This window comes from Xiphophorus couchianus, chromosome 12 (genome assembly GCF_001444195.1).
Source record: "Xiphophorus couchianus chromosome 12, X_couchianus-1.0, whole genome shotgun sequence".
NCBI lineage: Eukaryota > Metazoa > Chordata > Actinopteri > Cyprinodontiformes > Poeciliidae > Xiphophorus > Xiphophorus couchianus.
Window position 1 is genome coordinate 29,022,580 of NC_040239.1, and position 20,808 is coordinate 29,043,387.

Sequence of the window (20,808 nt, forward strand, 5' to 3'; positions counted from 1 at the left end):
GACGGCTGGCTGTATCCTTTTATTTTTAGAGAACTCGGTGGGGTAAGTCGCTTTAAGGCAGCTTGTAGCTTAGCTTCTTATTTAGTGCGTTGATGTTTTGGTAGATATTTTAGAGCAGTGGGATCCACAAACCCAGATCTCCAGGAGCACAGAGGACACGGTCCCAGTAAGCAGTGTGTGAATGGTCCGTGGAAGTTTAAACTGGTACATGGTGTAAACAGGATGATGGGGTTTTTTTCTTTACATTATTTTATCCATCAAGATGGATAAAACCAGTGGAATGGGCCGGTTTGTAGCAAGAACCTTTGTTACTAAAACAAGATCTGTGTCAGTCTGTCTGTCATACAAGCATGAATGTATTTCATGCTATTCTCTGTTTTTGGCCATAGAATAGAGTTTTGTTCTGAAAATTATTATTTTAGTGAAATCACAATAGAAAAAGTATGAAAGACATTCAGACTGAACTGAATTTAGTTGTTGGCATTTTTTCAACCTCTATAATTTTGTTTATTTTTATTTTTTTCATTTTACTTCTAAGATTTGATTACTTGTCAGATTATTTTGCATCTGGCTTTCATTTTTTGTGGAAAAAAAAATCAATGCTCTTATATTACAAACAACACAGAAATGACACAATTATATAACTTCATCTCATATTATGCTTCACTTACCAAGGGATACATGACGGACGAAGCTCATCTTGGGTTCTTCTGGCTGTCTGACTAATTTGGCTAAGAATTATCTGACCGCCTCGTAGAGGATAGGAAAGACCGAATGGTCACACGATCATTACATAAAAGTAACGTCCCTGTCGTGTTGCAGCAGAACACTGTGAATTCCACACCATTAATGCACAGCGACTTTTCAGAACGGGGTCCATGAAAGGACTTGCTGTTCAATGAAATTCAACTTTGTTTTCTTTCGGTGAAACCTCTGCAGCAAGCGTTCTACAAAACACCAGCATGCACGGCAAAATAGGAAGCGGTAGACATAACATACAGACCTAAATCAGCCTGACATTGATGCATCGACAAATAAGATTTACCTGTAGCTTCACTACAGGTAAATCATTTCTTTAAACTTGCTGACCAAATTGCAGACTTTCTGAGGAGAGTTTATGATCACGTTTGTTTTTTTCCCCCTGGTTTTCCTATCAGAGGCGTCCCACAGCGATGTGAAGAACTCCCCAGAAACGTCTCCCATGATGTCACCGCGACAGCGCCGCGACTCAGATCGCTACTGCCAGCTGTGCAACGCCTGGTTCAACAACCCCGGCATGGCTCAGCAGCATTACGACGGGAAGAAGCACAAGAAGAACGCCACCAGAGCCGATCTGCTGGAGCAGCTGGGCCAGACCCTGGACATGGGGGAAATGAAAGGTACGGACGCCTCTCCAAATTCTTAAGTACGAGTACAAAAACGGTTCAGAGTCAGACACAAGAAAAACTTACATTTAAGGTCCATGATCCAACAGAAATGCTGCCAAACAAATCTACATACCTGTGTGTGGAAAAAAAAGGATGTATAATTCTTTGTCCATCTTTTCCTCTCAGTACACGTATGCAGATTTTAGTTTTGGAAGTCACAAAATATAAAAGTGCTTCTCCATGAGGAATAACTCCTGGACAGGATGATTCTAATTTGGGCAACATTCTGGAGATAAAAGAAGGAAATCTGTTATTTCGGACCAGGACATTTCATTCAGATCCCATGTGGAACTGAGATTCTCTGCTTTATTACCGGAGGCCAGTTTTAACGCCGTCCAGATCGAGTGACAGAGTAACCAGGTTCTTTTTTCTGAGGTTCTGTTCCAAAGATGGCAACTTCTGTCCCGTCAGAATTTACACAAAGAAAGTTTAGTGTCATTCAGGTTTTTATATCTTCAAGATAAATCGATTTATCAGATTTTGTGGATGGATGTGGTGGAGAACCATCAGCATAGCAGTGGAAGTTTATCCCATGTTGTCTGACGGTTTTTCCTATTGGAAATACAGGTAAAAGCCAGTAAATTAGAATATTTTGAAAAACTTGATTTATTTCAGTAATTGCATTCAAAAGGTGTAACTTGTACATCATATTTATTCATTGCACACAGACTGATGCATTCAAATGTTTATTTCATTTAATTTTGATGATTTGAAGTGGCAACAAATGAAAATCCAAAATTCCGTGTGTCACAAAATTAGAATATTACTTAAAGCTAATACAAAAAAGGGATTATTTAGAAATGTTGGCCAACTGAAAAGTATGAAAATGAAAAATATGAGCATGTACAATACTCAATACTTGGTTGGAGCTCCTTTTGCCTCAATTACTGCATTAATGCGGCGTGGCATGGAGTCGATGAGTTTCTGGCACTGCTCAGGTGTTATGAGAGCCCAGGTTGCTCTGATAGTGGCCTTCAACTCTTCTGCGTTTTTGGGTCTGGCATTTTGCATCTTCCTTTTCACAATACCCCACAGATTTTCTATGGGGCTAAGGTCAGGGGAGTTGGCTGGCCAATTTAGAACAGAAATACCATGGTCCGTAAACCAGGCACGGGTAGATTTTGCACTGTGTGCAGGCGCCAAGTCCTGTTGGAACCTGAAATCTCCATCTCCATAGAGCAGGAAGCATGAAGTGCTCCAAAACTTGCTGGTAGACGGCTGCGTTGACCCTGGATCTCAGGAAACAGAGTGGACCGACACCAGCAGATGACATGGCACCCCAAACCATCACTGATGGTGGAAACTTTACACTAGACTTCAGGCAACGTGGATCCTGTGCCTCTCCTGTCTTCCTCCAGACTCTGGGACCTCGATTTCCAAAGGTAATGCAAAATTTGCTTTCGTCAGAAAACATGACTTTGGACCACTCAGCAGCAGTCCAGCTCTTTTTTTCCTTAGCCCAGGTGAGACACTTTTCGCGCTGTTTCTTGGTCAACAGTGGCTTGACACGAGGTATGCGGCAGTTGAAACCCATGTCTTTCAAGCGTCTCTTGGTGGTGGATCTTGAAGCACTGACTCCAGCAGCTGTCCACTCCTTGTGAATCTCCCCCACATTTTTGAATGGGTTTTTTTTTTAGGGCGCGGTGATCCCTATCGCTTGTACACTTTTTCTGACCACAGTTTTTCCTTCCCTTTGCCTCTCTATTAATGTGTTTGGACACAGAGCTCTGAGAACAGCCAGCCTCTTCAGCAATAACCTTTTGTGTCTTTCCCTCCTTGTGCAATGTGTCGATGGTCACCTTTTGGACAGCTGTCAAATCTGAAGTCTTCCCCATGTTTGTGTAGGCTTCAGAACTGGACTGAGAGACCATTTAAAGCCCTTTGCAGGTGTTTTGAGTTAATCAGCTGATTAGTTTGTGGCACCAGGTGTCTTCAAAATTTAACCCTTACACAATATTCTAATTTTGTGACACACGGAATTTTGGATTTTCATTTGTTGCCACTTCAAATCATCAAAATTAAATGAAATAAACATTTGAATGCATCAGTCTGTGTGCAATGAATAAATATGATGTACAAGTTACACCTTTTGAATGCAATTACTGAAATAAATCAAGTTTTTCAAAATATTCTAATTTACTGGCTTTTACCTGTATACAGTAAATAAAGGATTGGTCCAAGCATAGAGTCCTGGAATAACCCTGGAGCGTGAAGAAGATTTATTATTTATATGAACAAACTGGAATCTGTCTCATATTATCAATATAACCCACATTGTTTTCAGGACATCGTCTTCCCAAAGAAAAGCAATGTTATTACCATCGTACGCTGAGGTTATTACATTTTAAAATGATTTTTTTTTATGCTTTGCCCATAATCTCGTAAATATAAAATACTGCATAGGCCTCATCATACTAAAAATAAAAAAAATCCATAGTTATTCCATTTGTAGGTTTTACCTTCTCAACCCTTATTACATTTTTGTTTGCTGCAATGGGCGTAAAACAATAAACCCGTAGATTATTCTTTTAAAATGCTGTCCCATACGGATTCTGCTCTCTAGCAGAAAATCTTCGGGCGCTCTGGAGTTCTGCAGTTTCTAAAATACAGCAACGGCTGTTCTTTTCTTAAAATGACTAAAAACTAAATTGTATCTGAGAACCTGTAACTGTTTCAAATCTTACTGACTGGCCAAACGTTTGCTCCAAATATTCAGATGTGCATAGTTTTACGTTCGTGCCCGACTAATTTCCACCTCATCTGTTTTCCATCTCGCTGTTAAGGAAGGTGATTTTATAAATATTAATGATCCATCTAATCAGACACCATATAGAAAGCTAACCAGCGTTAATGCGTCGCATGTGGCTCATCAAGTTGTGCTTCAAGCTGGGAGTAATAAATTACCATCAAATCATTTCCTCCACTGAAAACATGTTGGGTGTGTGATGATCCAGACGGGCCCATAAACCTGGAGCCCGTCTCACTGTAAATCTGAACTCTTGACTTGTGCTGCGACTGTCAGTGGGACTTTGTGTACTTCCCCCAGCCTGACAGGCTGCTACTGTTTTACAAGAGAGGAACAGAATTGCCCTGGTTGCCTGTCTCCCTGTCACTGTGCGTCAATAAGAGTTTCACAAAATCATTTAAGCCAGCGAAGGCTGAGAAGAGAGCAGGAACTTCTCTAAACTGGTCAGGCTCTCGCTCATTAGTTAAGACCTGGTTAGTAGTTTGTACAGCATCCTGTCTGTGAACCTTCAGCTTCCTGACTAACTGGCAGTGACAGGTGACGGATCTTCCTTCCTGTCCTGGAACCACGAGCACCGGAGTCCCCCAGGGGCCTGTTTTCTCCTCGCTCCTTTTCTCTCTGCTCATAAATGACTGCAGCTCAGGTAAACCTCCTTTCAAACAGAAGACACCATTGCAGTTGTTCTCATCTACAAACAATAGCTGCGTTTCAAAATTGCGGGAAATGAAATTCTGAAAACAAATTTGCTTGGTGAAAACGTGGACAGTTTCAAAAAAACAAAACAAACAAAAAAGCTTTTTGCATCAGGATGAGGTGGTTTTTTCAGCTGTACCAAAATAGATGTAATTCACAAAACTGCAAGGAAACATTTTGCGCGTCACACCAGTCACATGATCAACAGCCGGATGTTACTACTGATGAAAACGAAGAAGAAGAATATGACAGGAAGTGGTCGGAGGATGACGGTTAGCTTTTGTGTTTTTCAGTCAGTGTGCAGCTGGCTCCCCCAAACCTCTCACAGCGTCACAGTTCATAAAAAGTTGAGTCGTTTGAACGTGTTGAATCCTCAGCTCTTCTGTTAAATCACGCTGCAATTTCCCCAAATCGCCGCATATGCAGCCGCTCACCAGTATGAGGCAACTGAATAATGTCTCCTCTGATTGGCCGATAGATGATCAGCACTAAAGCCGTGGAGGCATTATGAATATTCTTCATGTATTTGTTTGCATCCATCGCTGCCGTGATTTTTAATGACTCGTCACGCGAACAAGCGTATTCACGTGACGTTAACTTAATTTCTAAAAACTGAGACACCTGCATTGGTTCTTCTCATTTCCCCCTGCCTTGCGCCGTATGGTCGTCCTCCTGGACCATCTACACCAGGTGTGTGCAGTTTCTTTTCCAGAGGGCCCACATTACCTTAATTTGATCAATTAACATACATTTGAATTTGTTAATCATTTTAACACTCTCTCAATTTTTGTCCAGAGTCGGAGCGTTGAGTTCACGTGTTTCCGACATGCCTGTAAATCCGATGCATGAGCAAAATCGGCTAGCAGCAGTAGAGGAGCAACGTGCTTCTCTTGGCCCATTTGGGTTATATTTTTGCTTCAATAAATCATCTGATGGGACACGAGAAAAAAGACTACAGCGTCCAAAATGTTAAAAAAATAACAATTCTTCTACCACCTATCTACTTTCATTCCTTCCTTCGATGTTCTCTGTTGACCCTTGAACAAGTAAAAAAATAAATAAATAAACTCATAGAGGTAGCCTAATTTTGCTGTATTTAGTTGATATTGCTGTAAAAAATGGTCATAAGGTGCTGCACATCGGTTTGCGCGCCGTTTATGACATAGTCATATAGTCATAGTCAAATGGCGTGAATCCTCCGACTTGATCACATCAACAAACATTTCAGGGAGGAGACGGGATTATATGGTTTTCATTCCAAGTTTTGTACATACAGCTGTCTTAACAGCCTCAACTAAGTGTGCGACTTCTACAGACAAGTTGGTGCGACTCGAACAAGTCGGAAGCCACGATGACGCTGGCAAAGGCAACTTGACAAAACCATCAACATGAGGTTACGTATTTGCGAAGGGTCAGTGCTGTACGGTGCACTCTTGTCAGAAACCTGCACAGTTAACCGGCTCCTTTGTAACGAATAAAAGCTTGTCGTTCAGTCGTTTGGTTATCTGAGCTAGAAGCTGAACCCCCAGAAGGCCTTTTCATGGAGCCCTCGGCCCCGCCGCCACCTTCCCGTCTTTGTCTTTCTTCTCCATCTCCTGTTTCTCCTGCCATCAACTTTCTGCTCGGCAGCACCGCGTTAAACTCCGTCTTTATGGAAGCTGATGCATATTTCATCCTATGGCAACATTCAGTGTCTGATTGCACGTCTGCTCTGCTATCTGAGAGGTGTGCGAGGACAGCAGCGGGGTGTCGGAGAAAGTGTGTGGCTGAACAGAAACACCAACGAGAGAAGAGAAAAGTAGGAAGAGATGGAAGGGAAGAATGATGCCGAGAGGTGGGAAAGAGATTTTCTTCATCCAACATTCCCTCCTTCGTCCCTTCTCGGTGCTGTCCGCCTGTCTGCAGCTAATTCTCCTCTCCACATGCAGACGCTGCTGATTTTTCCTGTTGGGATGATTTGCCTCTTCAGTCCTAATCAGCGCACTGCAGAAACACATCTTACCAAGTGTCTTTGTCTTACACACGATTGTAATCCCGTTTGACATCGCTTTGGGTCTGGATATTCATATATTGTCTTTTCTACTACTACGCAGACTTTCTCCTAAAGTATTTTCTTTTGCAATGCAGAATCGTGTGCGTTTCTTTATTTCCTTTTCTCAACTTTTACTTCAGCTCCTTCTTAGTGATTCTACTTCTGTTTAGACTTCAGATGTGTGCTATTACATCTGCTGGAGTTTCGAGTTACCATGGCGACAAAATTGACTACTTTTCAGGCTTTGCACACGTACCTAGAAACACATCTTAACTTTTTAGTTTGCAGAAAAATCTGAGTTCTGTTCAGAAGTGTAAGAAGGCGTCATTTGTTCAGTTTTTTTTTTCACCTCGTCCTCATAACCGCAGATTCGGCTCTGCCGTCCTGGATTTCGGTCAGGTTGTAGCCACGAGGGTCTGCTTTCACAGAGCCTGCTCGGGTTTACTTCAGGCCTCACGGATTTCTGACAAATTGCTTCAAAGTGCACAGAAGTCAAAGAAATTCCGGCATTTTCTACCACGCCTCGCAGCAGCAGCGCTGAAAATTAGTGTGTGGATGTGTGTGAATAGGTGAGTGACTGAAGCTTTACAAGTACAGGACATTTACCATAACTCAGCCTGACTCACAAATCTAAACTGGCCTCTTGACAACATTAAAGACCAGAGTCATTACACATTGTCTGAACCCAATCAGCCGTGTCGTCATGGATCAGCGTCCTAGCAACTACACCGTCCCTCGGTGTTTTGTCGTTTCTCGGGTGACTGTGAACTGAAGAGTGTTTCCTCATTTTGTCCGTTCTCTCTCCTCAGACAGCAGAGGTCAAACATCCCGCAGACGTACCGGGTTTCTTCTGAGCCCATCACAGCTGTTAATTGGAGACGCGGCCGTGGCAGACATGATTTAGCGCTCTGTTCTTCACCTTCTCAGAGCCGCCGTCGAAGCTCACAAGTTGCAGTTATCAAGCTGTTGCTCATGGCCATGCCTTGTATTCAGCGCTCCCTGTGACAATAAACATAGACCTAAAGCAGCCTCGGTGGCAGACTCAGAGACTGAGCTTATCAAGGTCCTCTTAGTAAAGGAAGAAAGGACGACGGCTTTTCAATCTGACGTTCGATTCAGAGATGCTCCCGGCTAATGCGCGACCGCTTCAGGATATTTAATCTTTGCTTTCTGCACAAATTCAGAGACCGGTCTTATCTGGGATTTGGCGAGTGCGACCGTTTTATTTCTTCAAGGAGATGAAAACACTTTTGAGAGATGATTTCATCATGGGAGTCCATTTCATGCTGCGGTCTACTTTAAAACATGTCGCTCTTGTGATTCAGCCAAACAAATAGCTTGGTCCACATTGGGATTTAGTGCGCGCCCTTTCAGATTTCAGATTGCCATTATAATAAAAGTGAAAAATTGCTTTGCTGGAATGAATGATTAATCATTGATAGATAACTAAATAGAACATCTCTATCAGTGATTCTGTAACGTTCACTTTCACTTCAAGATGACAACCAGCTAGCGAGCAAACGTTCAGCCTACGTCCGCCGAAGGTAGTTTGAGAGTCGAATGTCAAACATTTCTGACTTTGCGTTCGCCAAACGTTGTCTGAACGTTCACTCTGAACATTCGCTCATTATGGGAAAATTAATTTTTTGCTGGAATTTTTGTTCATCAATTTCAATATCTTTAAAACCTGTATGGTGGCCGATACTTGGAACAAGATCTCTGTTTTTGTCTTCGGAAAGCCTGCATCTGTGAATGTTGTCTGAAAGTCCATATGCGACGTTTCTGAACACAACTGTGACACCCGATGCGACATAGGTGGGGTCATTTAGAGGTCAGGCCTGGTTAGGGTTACGCAATAATACTGTTACTAAAATGAATGGAAGTCAATAAAAAAAATGTCTTAAATGATTAGAAAAACAAACGTGTGTGTGTGTGCGTAAGCTGAAATAACCCTAACAGGAGGGCGGACTTCAAGATATATTGTGATCTTATACAGTTTTAACATGCTTTCGTTTTGTTTTTGCAGTTTATAGTTGGACTACTTTCTTTCCAAACTTTAGCTGAAGATTAAATAAAGATGGAACACATCAGAGGAAATTTGTTTCCACATCCATCAGCTCCACAATCTGTTCCAGTATTCATATAGAGAGAAAAAAGAAGAGAAATTCCGTCCGTATCCATATAAATGACACCGGCGAGCCCATTTTTCTTCCCCTCCTGAGCCGCATCTCCATTTCACAACTCAACAGACGAGTTTCCAGTGACTCATCGGCGGCGTCCCCGAGGGCAGGAAGTAAAGGTGATGGAGGGGAGAGCCTGCCGAGGCCCCGGGGCCGCCGGCGCTCCACTGCTCATGCAGCTCGTCGTCATAAGGCAGCGGCTCTGACTGATTCCTGGAGCCGCTGCGTCACATCTCAGCCTTTGGAAAAGAGTCTGAAAAGCGGCTCCAAGAGCTACCTGCTGCAAAACGTTTGTGTCATCTGCCGACTGCGTGTGGCGCCGACGGTGAAAGCTTATCGGCGGGGGGCAGAAAGGGGGGATTTGCTGCTGCTCTCTCCGGGGGAAATATTGCCCTCTGTCAAAATGTTAGAGGGAAAACAGCTGACACCGCCGTCTCAGAAGAAAACCGCTACTAAATTGCAGATTTCCATCCCCTCCTGCCAAAACGTTGAAAGAAGAAAGAAGAGGGGAAAAAAACCCTCTCCTTTCTAAATTTCAGCAGCTCAATCTCTGGTGACACATGATTCTGTAAACGTTTTATCAGATGCAGGAGGATATGGAAATGTGACTCAATGAGAGCACAGTGACATTTATTTTCTCTCGGGCCTTTCGCTGCGAGCCCCGCGAATGGGGAAGCTAACTTAATTTTGAGAGCAAGGCAATCAAGTGGACCATTATTCATGCCGCAATAAGATTAGTGCGACACGACAGCGATTACGCGGGCTGCTCACAATTCGCAGCAACACTCGACGCATCTGTAATCTCAGTGAAACGGCTGCTGGTGTGTGATTAAATTAAAAGGAAATTAGCAACTTATTAGCATTTCTGGACGCCAAATAATGCTGACAGATCCGGGTTCGTTTGAATTGTGTTCAGACATGGAGTTCTTGTTGCTGCTCAGATAAAGCTCAATCACAGATTATTATTTTTTTTGTTTGTTTTGCGCAAATAAACCAAATTTAGTAAAGGTAAAGTCAACCAAGGTTTTTTATTGTTACGTTCTTGTCCAAGCTTGTGAGGAGTCAATGTCCCCCAGAGGACTTTTACCATTTTAAAACAGCTTCAGCTGGAGGTCAAAGTTTAATATTTTATTAACCGTTTAGCTGTTGCCTTGCTTTTGTCGAGTGGCTAGCTATGCAGGAAATAGAGGAGGGGGGTTGTGTGCCACCAAACATCTTCCGGTGTGAAACACATGCTGAGAAAAGAACCTACAGAGAAAACGTTTGAGGCACAGCAGAAACTCTGAGTGCAATTTTCATTTGTTGGAGGAGTTAAAAAGTGGGGAAACTAGCAGAGGTTTGACTTTAGAAAAAAAAAACTGCCTCCATTTTAACGTAGGTTTTCTTTGTTGTAGGGCATTTTGACCTTTAACCAACATAATGCCTTTACATTTTGTAAATACGTTTCCATTAACCATAAAATTTCACAAATGGGAATTACAAAGATAATTTACTGAATGAAAACACAGCAAAAGAAAAACTTTCGATAAAAGCTTCTGCACTAGGATTAGGTGGGGGTTTTTTTTTTCCAGCCGTACTGAAATAGATGTATATCGCAAACCTGCAAAGGAAACACTCTTTTCACGTCATGAGTCATGTGATCAACAGTCGGATGTTACTTCTTGTCAAAACGACAACGAAGACGACAGGAAGCAGGAACAGTGTTTGCTTTTCTGGTCAGAGTTTGAACAAAAAGGCACACCTCAGCAAACGAGTCAGACTTCGTCGGCAAACAAGCCAGAGTTCAATTAAAGTGGTTTAAACGTGGCAACCTAAAAGTCCACATCCAAATATTTCTGTGCTGATAAACAAAACCAAATGCTCTCAGATGAAACTGTGAAATGCAATTTCCGGGAGTCTTCCATCCTTGCTGTAGGTGCAAGTCTAATAGATTTTTTTCCACTCCATCACCAGCCGCCTGCGATCATGAAAAAGACACTGCAAGTCCACCTGCGAGATGAAAATCCTTTTGCATAAATCAATCATCCGTTTCAATTTTTTTTTTTCCCCTTGCAGAATTGCTTCTCTGGTTTGGATGGCTTGTCCATGTACCGACTGTGCAATACAGTGAAAGTCACATTCCCACATCATGATTTAAGACGCGTCAGTCCGGCGTAATGAAGGCTGAGAAGCAGCCGGTGTGTGTTTCCTGAATTGATTCGTTCCGTGTGTTTGTGCTTGCTTGCAGGCCTGAAGCGGAGCTACACCTGCGAAGTTTGCGGCGTCACGCTCAACTCGGTGGCGCAGTACCACTCGCACCTGCAGGGCTCCAAGCACCAAAACAAGTGAGTGAGTCACGCAGCGGCACGGCCGCCACGCCATGAAGAGCTAAAAGCCTCCGCGCTCCGTCCGCACCAGCATGTGTTGTCTTTGCTTTCATCTGGCGTTTCAAACGCAGCGCGCTGCGGCGCATGCATACATGATGAGAATATTGTAACGAGCTGCACAGCCACGACAGGAATTTCAGATGGACTCGTTTTGCTTTAATTGAGCGCGTTTTTCTTTCTCATGCTGGAACTAACTGGTGGCCGTGGCAGCCGCAGGAGACGAGCTCCGGCCGAGAGTCCGGTCACAGCAAGCGAGCTCTTCACTGGACCTCGGTTTCTGCTAGACTGGTGTCAAGACATAAGCTAAAAAAATAAAAATAAAAAAAAGCCTGGCAAAGATCTGCATCCCAGCTTGTCCGTCCAATAAATTATACAGTGTTAAGCAGTGTCGTAGTTTTCTTGTGAACAGACTGAAGGAAACACTGGTATATTCTACTAAAAAAAAACAAAAAAACATTAGCTTCATAACAGCAAGTATCAAATGCTTCACAAAACAGAAGTGCTCCAGACCGCTAGGGGGCGTCTTTCCTGGTAAAAACCAGCCCACTGTTATGGAGAAATGATAGCTTCCTGCAGACGTGCACTCTGTCAAAGTTTTACATTTTACCCAATTGTTAATGTGCCAGTTTGACGGTATGAAGCTTACCGGAAGTTACCTTCCGTAAACAACCATCCTCCACTGCAAAGAGAGAATCGCAGAGTCGAATGAGTCGGCTGTTGATGTTAGTTCAATATGTGGAAGAGTGACCAACACTGAATGGCTCCGTTCACTTCCTGCGCTGCCATTGCTAAAACTACAGGTCGTCTACAACTCACAACAACAAACAGTGCAACTTCTTCTGTTCTCCTGCATAAGAGAACATTCTGTAGAAATTCTGCTGGAGAGAATCTACGTGAATGGGAGAAAGTTTAGAGTGAGGTCTGAAGGGTGATGAGAATTGAGTGAAATTGAGTTGAAGGAAGGGAATGGCCAGGCTAGGGGGAGTCTGAAGTAGGTAACATTATCGATGTAGATATTCTGTTCAAAATTATTGTAAAAAGCTGCGCATTTGAGAAAAAAAAACAACATATTACGCACCATTTTTTTATTGTTTGTCGTGTTCATCCAGTTAAATCATGATATCTTGTGTGAATCTGGCCCCTATGATTTGGCCATCAACCAAATTGCTGCTGTTTTGTTATTTTTTTCAGCATTTTTTTGTTTTGCTTCTATTATTTCCTGTGGTTGCAGCATTTCTCCATTGCATTTGTTTTTTGTGTGTGTGTGTGTGTTTTGGAGTTTGCATCATTCTTGTGTTTTTGCAGCAGGTTTTGTAATTTGCTGTCGACCACCGTAGAATTCACACAGAAAACATTAGCCTGGTTTTTAGTCTTAGCTAATTATCCTCTGCAGCGGCCACTTGGCCTTAAGCAGCTTCAGTAGGAGAACTTTGCAGGGGGACGTTGAGTTGGTCCAGGGCAGCAGGTGTGAATGTCCAGGATTTAATTCTCCCGGCTGGCTGTTTTCTGGCTGCTACCCTCCAATGAAATGCTGGCATCGGGAGATGTGACAGTCACTTAACAAGCTCCATGGTTTAGCCACGGGTGTCTGCTGCACTTTGTCAGAGCCATTGGATCTCTATCCAGGGTCACTGTGGTTAACGTTCATGCCCTCACACACCACATTGTTAGTGCTCAGAGTTTTTGATTGATTGCCTCTGCTCTCCATCGTGCTGCCACATGAATCCTGACTGGTTGGATTTCATGAACATTTTCCACAATTTAATTGCTCATCTGCTGAGACCGTTAAAATTTACATTCAAATGTATATTTTCTCTTAGCAACTAAAAATAAAAATAAAAAAGTAGCTGTGGAAAATATTTGTAATATTTTTTTCATGGTGAAGAGCTAATGGTTGAATTTGTGACATTTACCTATAAAGGGGCAGCGTTATGTAAAATCAACTTTTTGAGCGTCACATCATGTTATAATGTGATTCCTTCATGGAGTGTTGCCTTGACTCTTTCATGCATGTTTGAGAAATCCTTTGATCTCCCATGGCAACCATGGAGAAGCCATGTTGTGATGATTTCCTGAAGGCGGAGTTTTAGAAACATCAGGAGTTTTTAAAGAGACTGAGGCCCAATTTCAAGATGTTAATTTAAAAAGTCAAATTTCTTCATCATGTTTGATCTATATAGCATTTTATAACAACTGAAAATATCATATTTACTTGATTGTGCTATAAGCTGGCGCTATGTGCCTGGAAAACACATGGTACTGTCCCTTTAAGAATAAAGAGAAAAAAATAACTCACCTTTGCTGACAAAATCTTCACTTTTTCTGTTGATAATAAAACCTACACGTCTCTGCACAGAGATAACTACAGACAACTAACCTCAAATGTAATAATTTAACAAAAATATGTTCAACCTTACAGTTAAAACATTTCAATTAACTACCTGAGCTAGTTACACTCAACTAAACTGAAGAGTAAAAATGACAGAGCAATGAAAACCAAAAAAAAAAACTACCTTAAGGAATTAATAAGAATAAATCCAGTTACCAATAAAATGATGCAATGATGTCAGGTCAGCAGGAACTGTGAATGTTTCATTTTGAGGAAATTAGAATGAGGCCAAAATAACTGTCAACTAATTATAATTGGGTTACACCAGACAAAACATAAGTAATTATTTAGATGCAATATAACAGCTCAATGTGAATATGTTTGTTTAAAACCAAGGTTTGTATTGAAGAATTTGGTTTGGGGCCAAATTAGCTCTAAGCTAATTAGATTAGTCAAGACTTAATTAAGAATAAGAGTTGGTTTACAGTCTTGTTGTTTATCTGGCGACAATTATTTTCAAATTACCTCATCGGGGGTTTATTATCAGAAGAGGAGCACTTACTTTAGCAGTGATCACTTAATTAATTACACTGTCTAGAGAAGAAATAATTGAAAATGGCCAATAAGACTTGATTAAAACGATCAGCCAAACCAAGCTCCATTGTTAGCAGAACAAATGTAGGCAAAAATGTAGTTCAAACTGCGACCTTGCAAATATCTGTTTCTACTCTGACACTTGTTAAAATCTGTGCGTTTATTTAGCAAAATTATGTTCATGTTGATATTTAGGCAAAATTCCAAAAATAATCTTGAACAAGACTCAATGATCTTTAAAAAGGAAACCAAACGTTCATGATCCAGATAGAGTTGCTTTGAAATGCTGATTCCTCTGAGCTGGCTGACTGTAACAGGCGCAGGCTGGACATGTTCAGAGGTAAACAGAAACAACACGTAGTGGGCAGAAAGTGCGTAGCTCCGTAGTATCTCTGGTTGGGTAACCGCAGCACATGACATGGGGAAGCAGTGAGAATGCTGCTGCGGCTGTCAGGCCGCGTAACGGGACAGATTTAACCTGCCTGCGTCTATTTCACATTGATACCATGTTCTCTTGGCGGAGCGGAGGACAGCGTGAGTCAGAGCACAGCAACCTGCATGGAGGCATGTCATCTACTGAGTCACACCATCATATTGAATTAAAAAGGCAATGAAACTCAGACACGCTGTCTTATGGGGTATATTTAGCCATGCGGAGGTAAAACAGATGGAAGGGTTGGTTAGTCAGCCCAACACTCTGGCCCAAAATGAAAAATCCCATTTTTGCTGCTTTTGTGCAAAAGCTCCATATAAGACATTTTTACTGAGAAAGGGAGGAAATCCGAATGCCTCTCCGCTACAGCGCCTCTACCTGGTTCAGAGCCGCCACAGCGTTTGTAGTAGCACTATCCGCGCTAGTATTGTGTGATTGACAGCTGACCGCATTCACTGACTGCCCCGTAATTTACATCATGACAAGCTCCAAACAACATTTTTCATGTAGTTTAGCAGTGGACCAGCGAACAAGTTGTCTGCTATCAGAGAGCTGCTCAGTCTGCAGGAGCAGAGCTGGGAACACACACACATCAAGTTCTGGAGCAGTGATCATGAGATCATGACCTGTAAGCAGCTCATCTCTGTGGAGGAGAAATAGGCCCACTTAAAAAAACAAAATAAAAATTCAGACGTTTTGGGTTTCCTCTCTTCAGGTCTCTCACAAACGTTTGTTGGCGTTCTGGCCCATTCCTTCAGACTGAACTGAGCTAGGTTTGCCGTTAAAGACTTTCTGCTTCCATTCCTATCCACACAGTTCATGGTAAATGGATTGAACTTATATAGAGCTTTTTCAGTCATATGGACTACCCAAAGCACATTACACTAGCACCAAATTCACCTAACCACACTTGCAAACCTGTACATTAATACACATTAAGTAGTTCAGTAGACAACTTGGGTTTTGAGGAGCCCAGGGCAACATTGACATGAAGCTGGAGTTTAGCCCACAACCTTCCGATCACAAGACGTTTTTTCTCTTCCCTAAGAGCCACAGTCGCCCATCCCGTGGTTGGAATTAATATTTTTTGTCTCTTTTTCATAGTGAGAGATGTCTCCTGCACTGTAAATGTTCCTTACAACAGACAGATGTCCTGTCAGAGGCGCTAGCCTGTAGCTATATTCATATTTCAATAAAGTAAACTCTTAGATATCTTCTGGGAGTTGGCTATAAAGTGGAATCATCTATGTAGCAGGGATCAGGACAGTGAAGATGAATAGGCAAATAAATGACCAAAATATTTGACGTTTATTGACCAAAGTTTCAAAAATGTCTATGTGTAAGATCTGCAGCGTTTTTATTAGAAGCATATTGATTAGGATGAACCCAGGCGCTGGTTAGTGATCGCATATTGCATAATGCGCCACATTGCTATGTGATCATTGTTTTAAAAAGAGGACTTTGTGATATTAGGGACAAAGTGCAATAATGTTCCTTAACAACGTAACTATTAAAAACAATGTAAAGACACAAAAATCTTATCTAGTACTTTTGGTTAGTTTCTAATGCAAATATCTTAGTACACCTGAAATAAGACAAAACTAACTTACAAGAAACTTTTCAGTCAGATATAGGAGCTTGTTTTAAGTCAATGATTCCGTAAAATTGATGAAAAGGTGCTAGTTCCACTGGCAAATAATTTCATCGGCAAAACGGCTTGTTATAAATGAAATAATCTGCCAGTATTTCTTTTATCAATATTAAAAAAAAAATATTGACTTAAGACAAGCTTTGTCTTATTTCAGGTGTACTAAGATACTTGGTAAGATTTTGTGTTTTTGCAGTGAAGGATTGTATTACCTTTTGTCTATGAAAACAACTGTAATTTGTGCTGGCAAACTCCACAGGAAGAATTTAACAAGACTTTCCAAAAGTGCCAAAATATTGCAAAGAAAAACCAGATCAGAAATCTTAGATCCAGAGACCTCAATAAAAAAAATGTTAAAAAACCAGTTACAAAGATTAACCAAAAACTACTGAATAATACCCATCCATCCTGTCTACGCCCTTATAAGGTGGAAAGGGGCCTGGTGCCTAACTGTAGTAGTGATGGAGTGAGAGGTGGGACACACCCTGGACAGGTCCCAGGTCCATCACAGGTCAGCACAGAATAAACAAGCACTCACACACACACGCACATGAACACACAGTCGTGTTTTCATCACTTGTGGACAGTGGTGGAGAAAGTACTCATACAATGTACTTAAGTAAAAGTACAAATACACAGACAAAAATTTACTCAAGTAAAAGTCAAAGTACCACATTATTATTTTACTTAAGTAAAAGTAAGAAAGTACAAGCTTTTAAAACTACTTAAGTATTACAAGTAAAAGTACTTGCCGACCATAATACCTAACGGCTTATATAATGTCATTAAGTGTACCTATCGTATTTAGTTTTAATAAATCAGTAATGTACCATTTTAATGAGCAATGCTGCAGATAAAGCATGTTTTTATTGTGTTCACCCCCTGTGACAGTTTAGATTTAGATATTTTATTCCATGCATCAGAATTCCAGGGATGACCTGCAGGGTTACATGTAATTAGGCAAAATGAGAGAAATTATTATACCTTTGAAATGTTTTATTTAATTCAAAATAAACACGTTCAAAAGAAAATTGTTTCCCTGAAAAAAGGGACTTTAAACTGACCTAACAAACATCAAGCGATTTGGAAACATCTAGTCTTTCGTCCTAACAAAACATGAACTTAACTTTTTTGCCTGCTATTTTGAGAGAACTCTTAACAGAAAGGGGCTGACAATAAACACCTTCCAGGCAGGGGGGGTCCGGCTGACTCTGTGGGCGGGCATGTCCGCCAATGTCGCCGGACTTGCGACAATTGCGTCTCATTGGAACCCATATTCTAATTTATTGAATATGACTGTAACTGTTACATGGAGATTATTTTAATGGCGCTGACATTTATTCAATAACCAGGACGTGAAGGAGTTTAGCGTCAACTTATATGTAACATTCATGGCGGGAGACGTGATCACGACCGCAGTAATCACTGTTACTTGCAAGTTCATGCTAGCTTATAACAATATACAGTAATCGTATTTATTTACTGCAGTCGAGTTCAACAAAAAGCTTGCTAAGATTACATAAAACTTCACTAACACAAATTAATTTAACATCGATAGCGTTTAGCAACTTAACTTACCTCAATATGTTTTTTCAAATTTGATGGTGAATTTCTGAAAGATAGAATTTCATGCTTTCGGGGAAGACAAAGGCGGCATTGGAATCTCCAGGAAGCGTTTTTTGACCCCGTTATTTCAAAGAAATGTTTTAAATAAGGCCATGGGTGGGGCAGGTCTTCTGGAGGATGATTATCCTTGGACTCCATTCTGGAAGTTAATGATTCTGCAGGTCCTGCGTACTGTGCTGCTCTTCTTGAGGGAGGGCCTAATGGTTATTTCCCGCTTTGGATTGGTTCAGCGGACTGATTCTGCTCTCGCCATTGGATACTTTCAAACTAACGAACAAATCAAAAAACTGAAATGCGTCTTGGATGTAACGAGTAACGAAACGCTATATAGAAATGTAGTGAAGTAGAAAGATACTTACTGTTAAATGTAGTGGAGTAAAAGTAGAAAGTATCCATTATTAAATCTACTTAAGTAAAGTACAGATACACGAAAATTGTACTTAAGTACTTCCCACCACTGCTTGTGGAGACTTCACATTCGCTTCCATTAATTTCTACAGTCTAACCCTTACCATCACATAGCTTACCCTTAAGTTAACCTTTACCCTAAACCTAACCATCACCGTCCTAACCACTAACCCAAACACAACAATTTCCCTCATGGGGACCAAGAAAATGTCCCCACAAAGAGCAATGGTCCCCATGACCCCACATTGTAGACAGAAATAGGTTCCCATAAGGATATAAAAACCTGGTACACACACAGACCCCCTCCCGCCCCTCCACACACACACACACACACACACACAATCACACACACACCCAGACAGACAGTTTATAGAGATTTGTGGATGTGCATTTGCAGGGGGCCAGTCCTCTTCATGCGCAGGCAGGTCTGTCGCAATAAGCAACAATTCAGTTAATCGTATAATTAATTAAAACAAGCTCAATAATTTCCATTTGCATGAGTTATCATTTTTCTCTTGTCCCTTTCTGTTCCTACCAAAGCCTGGATGACAAAAGTCTTCAGTCTGGTTCTTTGGTGTCCTTTTTATTGAATGATAATTTTGTTTACAGAGACTTCATAATTCATCTTCTTTGTTGTTTCTGTTGTTTAGTTTATTTGTTTTAGATATTCAAAATGTCTTTCACTTCCAGTGTTAAATAGTTATTAGAAATGAAAGTTAATTTCATTTCTAATTTTCATTAATTTTCATTTCATCTTTGCGAATGTGTTCTCGCGTTATTATGCCGCTGCAATGATATTACTTGAAAATGGTCTCAAAATAACAATATTATCGTTTATCACCATAACGTCTGGGACAATTGATCATCCAGTACAACTGTTATTGTGACAGGCCTGTGAGGGGGTTCTGACCCCGTCCACAGGTGATAGATGATATCCAGTTGGAAGGCAGCGAGAACAAAGTGAATATTCGATTGCCCTCCAGGGAAGAATAGAGAGAATGAAATGAATGAGAGCTGCTCTCTCATCTAGCAGCAGGCCTCAGGGAGACGTTCAGCAGAAGAATGAGAGGCGGAAAAAAAAGATGCAAAGGAGGTGAACTTACAGGGACTTGCCCCACTTGGATGTTGACAGTGGGTTGATCCATGGTCAGCTGTGTTTCTGACTTATCTTTTTGAGCATAGGTGGATTAATTAGAGGCTTGATGACTGAGGGAAGCGAGGCAGAATAATAAAAATCATGACAACATGTCTGCATACTACCTACAGTGTTCTCTGTCCTTCCCAAGCTGTGGTGATTATCAGCATTATCCACACACACACACACACACACACACGCCCACACACACACACACACACACACACATGAGCAGTTAACGGCTGTACAGTTTAAAGAGATAAACCTGGTCAGAGGTGGTGTAGAAAATAAAATTGAATCTGGTAATTATGGATGGAAGTAGGTGGGGCTTATGAATAAAACCAACATTTTGAAAAAACAAAACTATCAAAGTACAAAGGTTCGTCCTATAAAGCTCAGATTTTCAGGATATATTCCTTAAACCACTTGGTAAATTCAAGGCCCAGGCTTGTTATAAGAGCTACTGCTCAGTGAAACGCTGGTAAAAAAACACTTTTAAAGGGTTAATAGAGGAGCCATGCTGTGATAACGTCCTGAAGGCGGAGTGTCAGAAAGGGCAGCGCTTTTTAAAGAGACATAGGTCCAATTTCAAGATGTTACGTTACAAAGGCAAATTTCTTTTAAGTCATATTTGATTGTTATATCAACTGAAGGTAACATAGTTACTTGATTGTGCTATAAAATGATTCTATCTGCCTGGAAAACACATAATGCTGCTCCTCCACCACCAAAATCATCTGATGAAAAATCATCTTTTAAAATAAAAGATGTTCTATAGTGCCTGAATGTTTCCTAAGTCGTTTATGAGCAGCCATAAAGCTGAGTGGGACCGCTTGTTTTCTTCTCCTTGGTTTAATACTTTTGCACAGTGGATCTTTTAATGTGAATCTTTTCTCCACTCCCACACGGTACGGCGAAATTGTTTAGGACAGGTGACTTTTCCAACACCGGCAATCAGCTGGAGCGCAGCTGGAGCGGGCGCGGCCATTTATCAAGAAGAGGGAATTAACTTCAAAGGGATTTGAAGACGTCCGTGTAGAATGAAGGCTCCAGGATGAATTATGCATGAAAACGCCTCACCAGAATAATATGCTGACACAATTTGTCACACACCACAAGAATGCATAAGTCGGAGAGTTAAGGGGGAAGCAGGCCGGGGGGGACGGAGGCAGTCAAGTTGCATCGTCGCTC

General features: G+C 41.4%; 1 protein-coding gene across 2 annotated transcripts in view; it reads left to right on the forward strand.

Moving 5' to 3' along the window:
• zmat4a (zinc finger, matrin-type 4a) overlaps window positions 1-20,808 on the forward strand; it is an 82,007-nt gene that overhangs the window by 56,644 nt on the left and 4,555 nt on the right. For both annotated transcript variants that reach the window (XR_003597549.1, XM_028033321.1), the window contains exons 5-6: window positions 1,158-1,379; window positions 11,306-11,402. Coding sequence is in view for 1 of the 2 variants with exons in the window: in XM_028033321.1 (XP_027889122.1) it covers window positions 1,158-1,379; window positions 11,306-11,402 (319 nt within the window). In the remaining variant the exon portion in view is untranslated. The remainder of the gene's footprint in view (window positions 1-1,157; window positions 1,380-11,305; window positions 11,403-20,808) is intronic.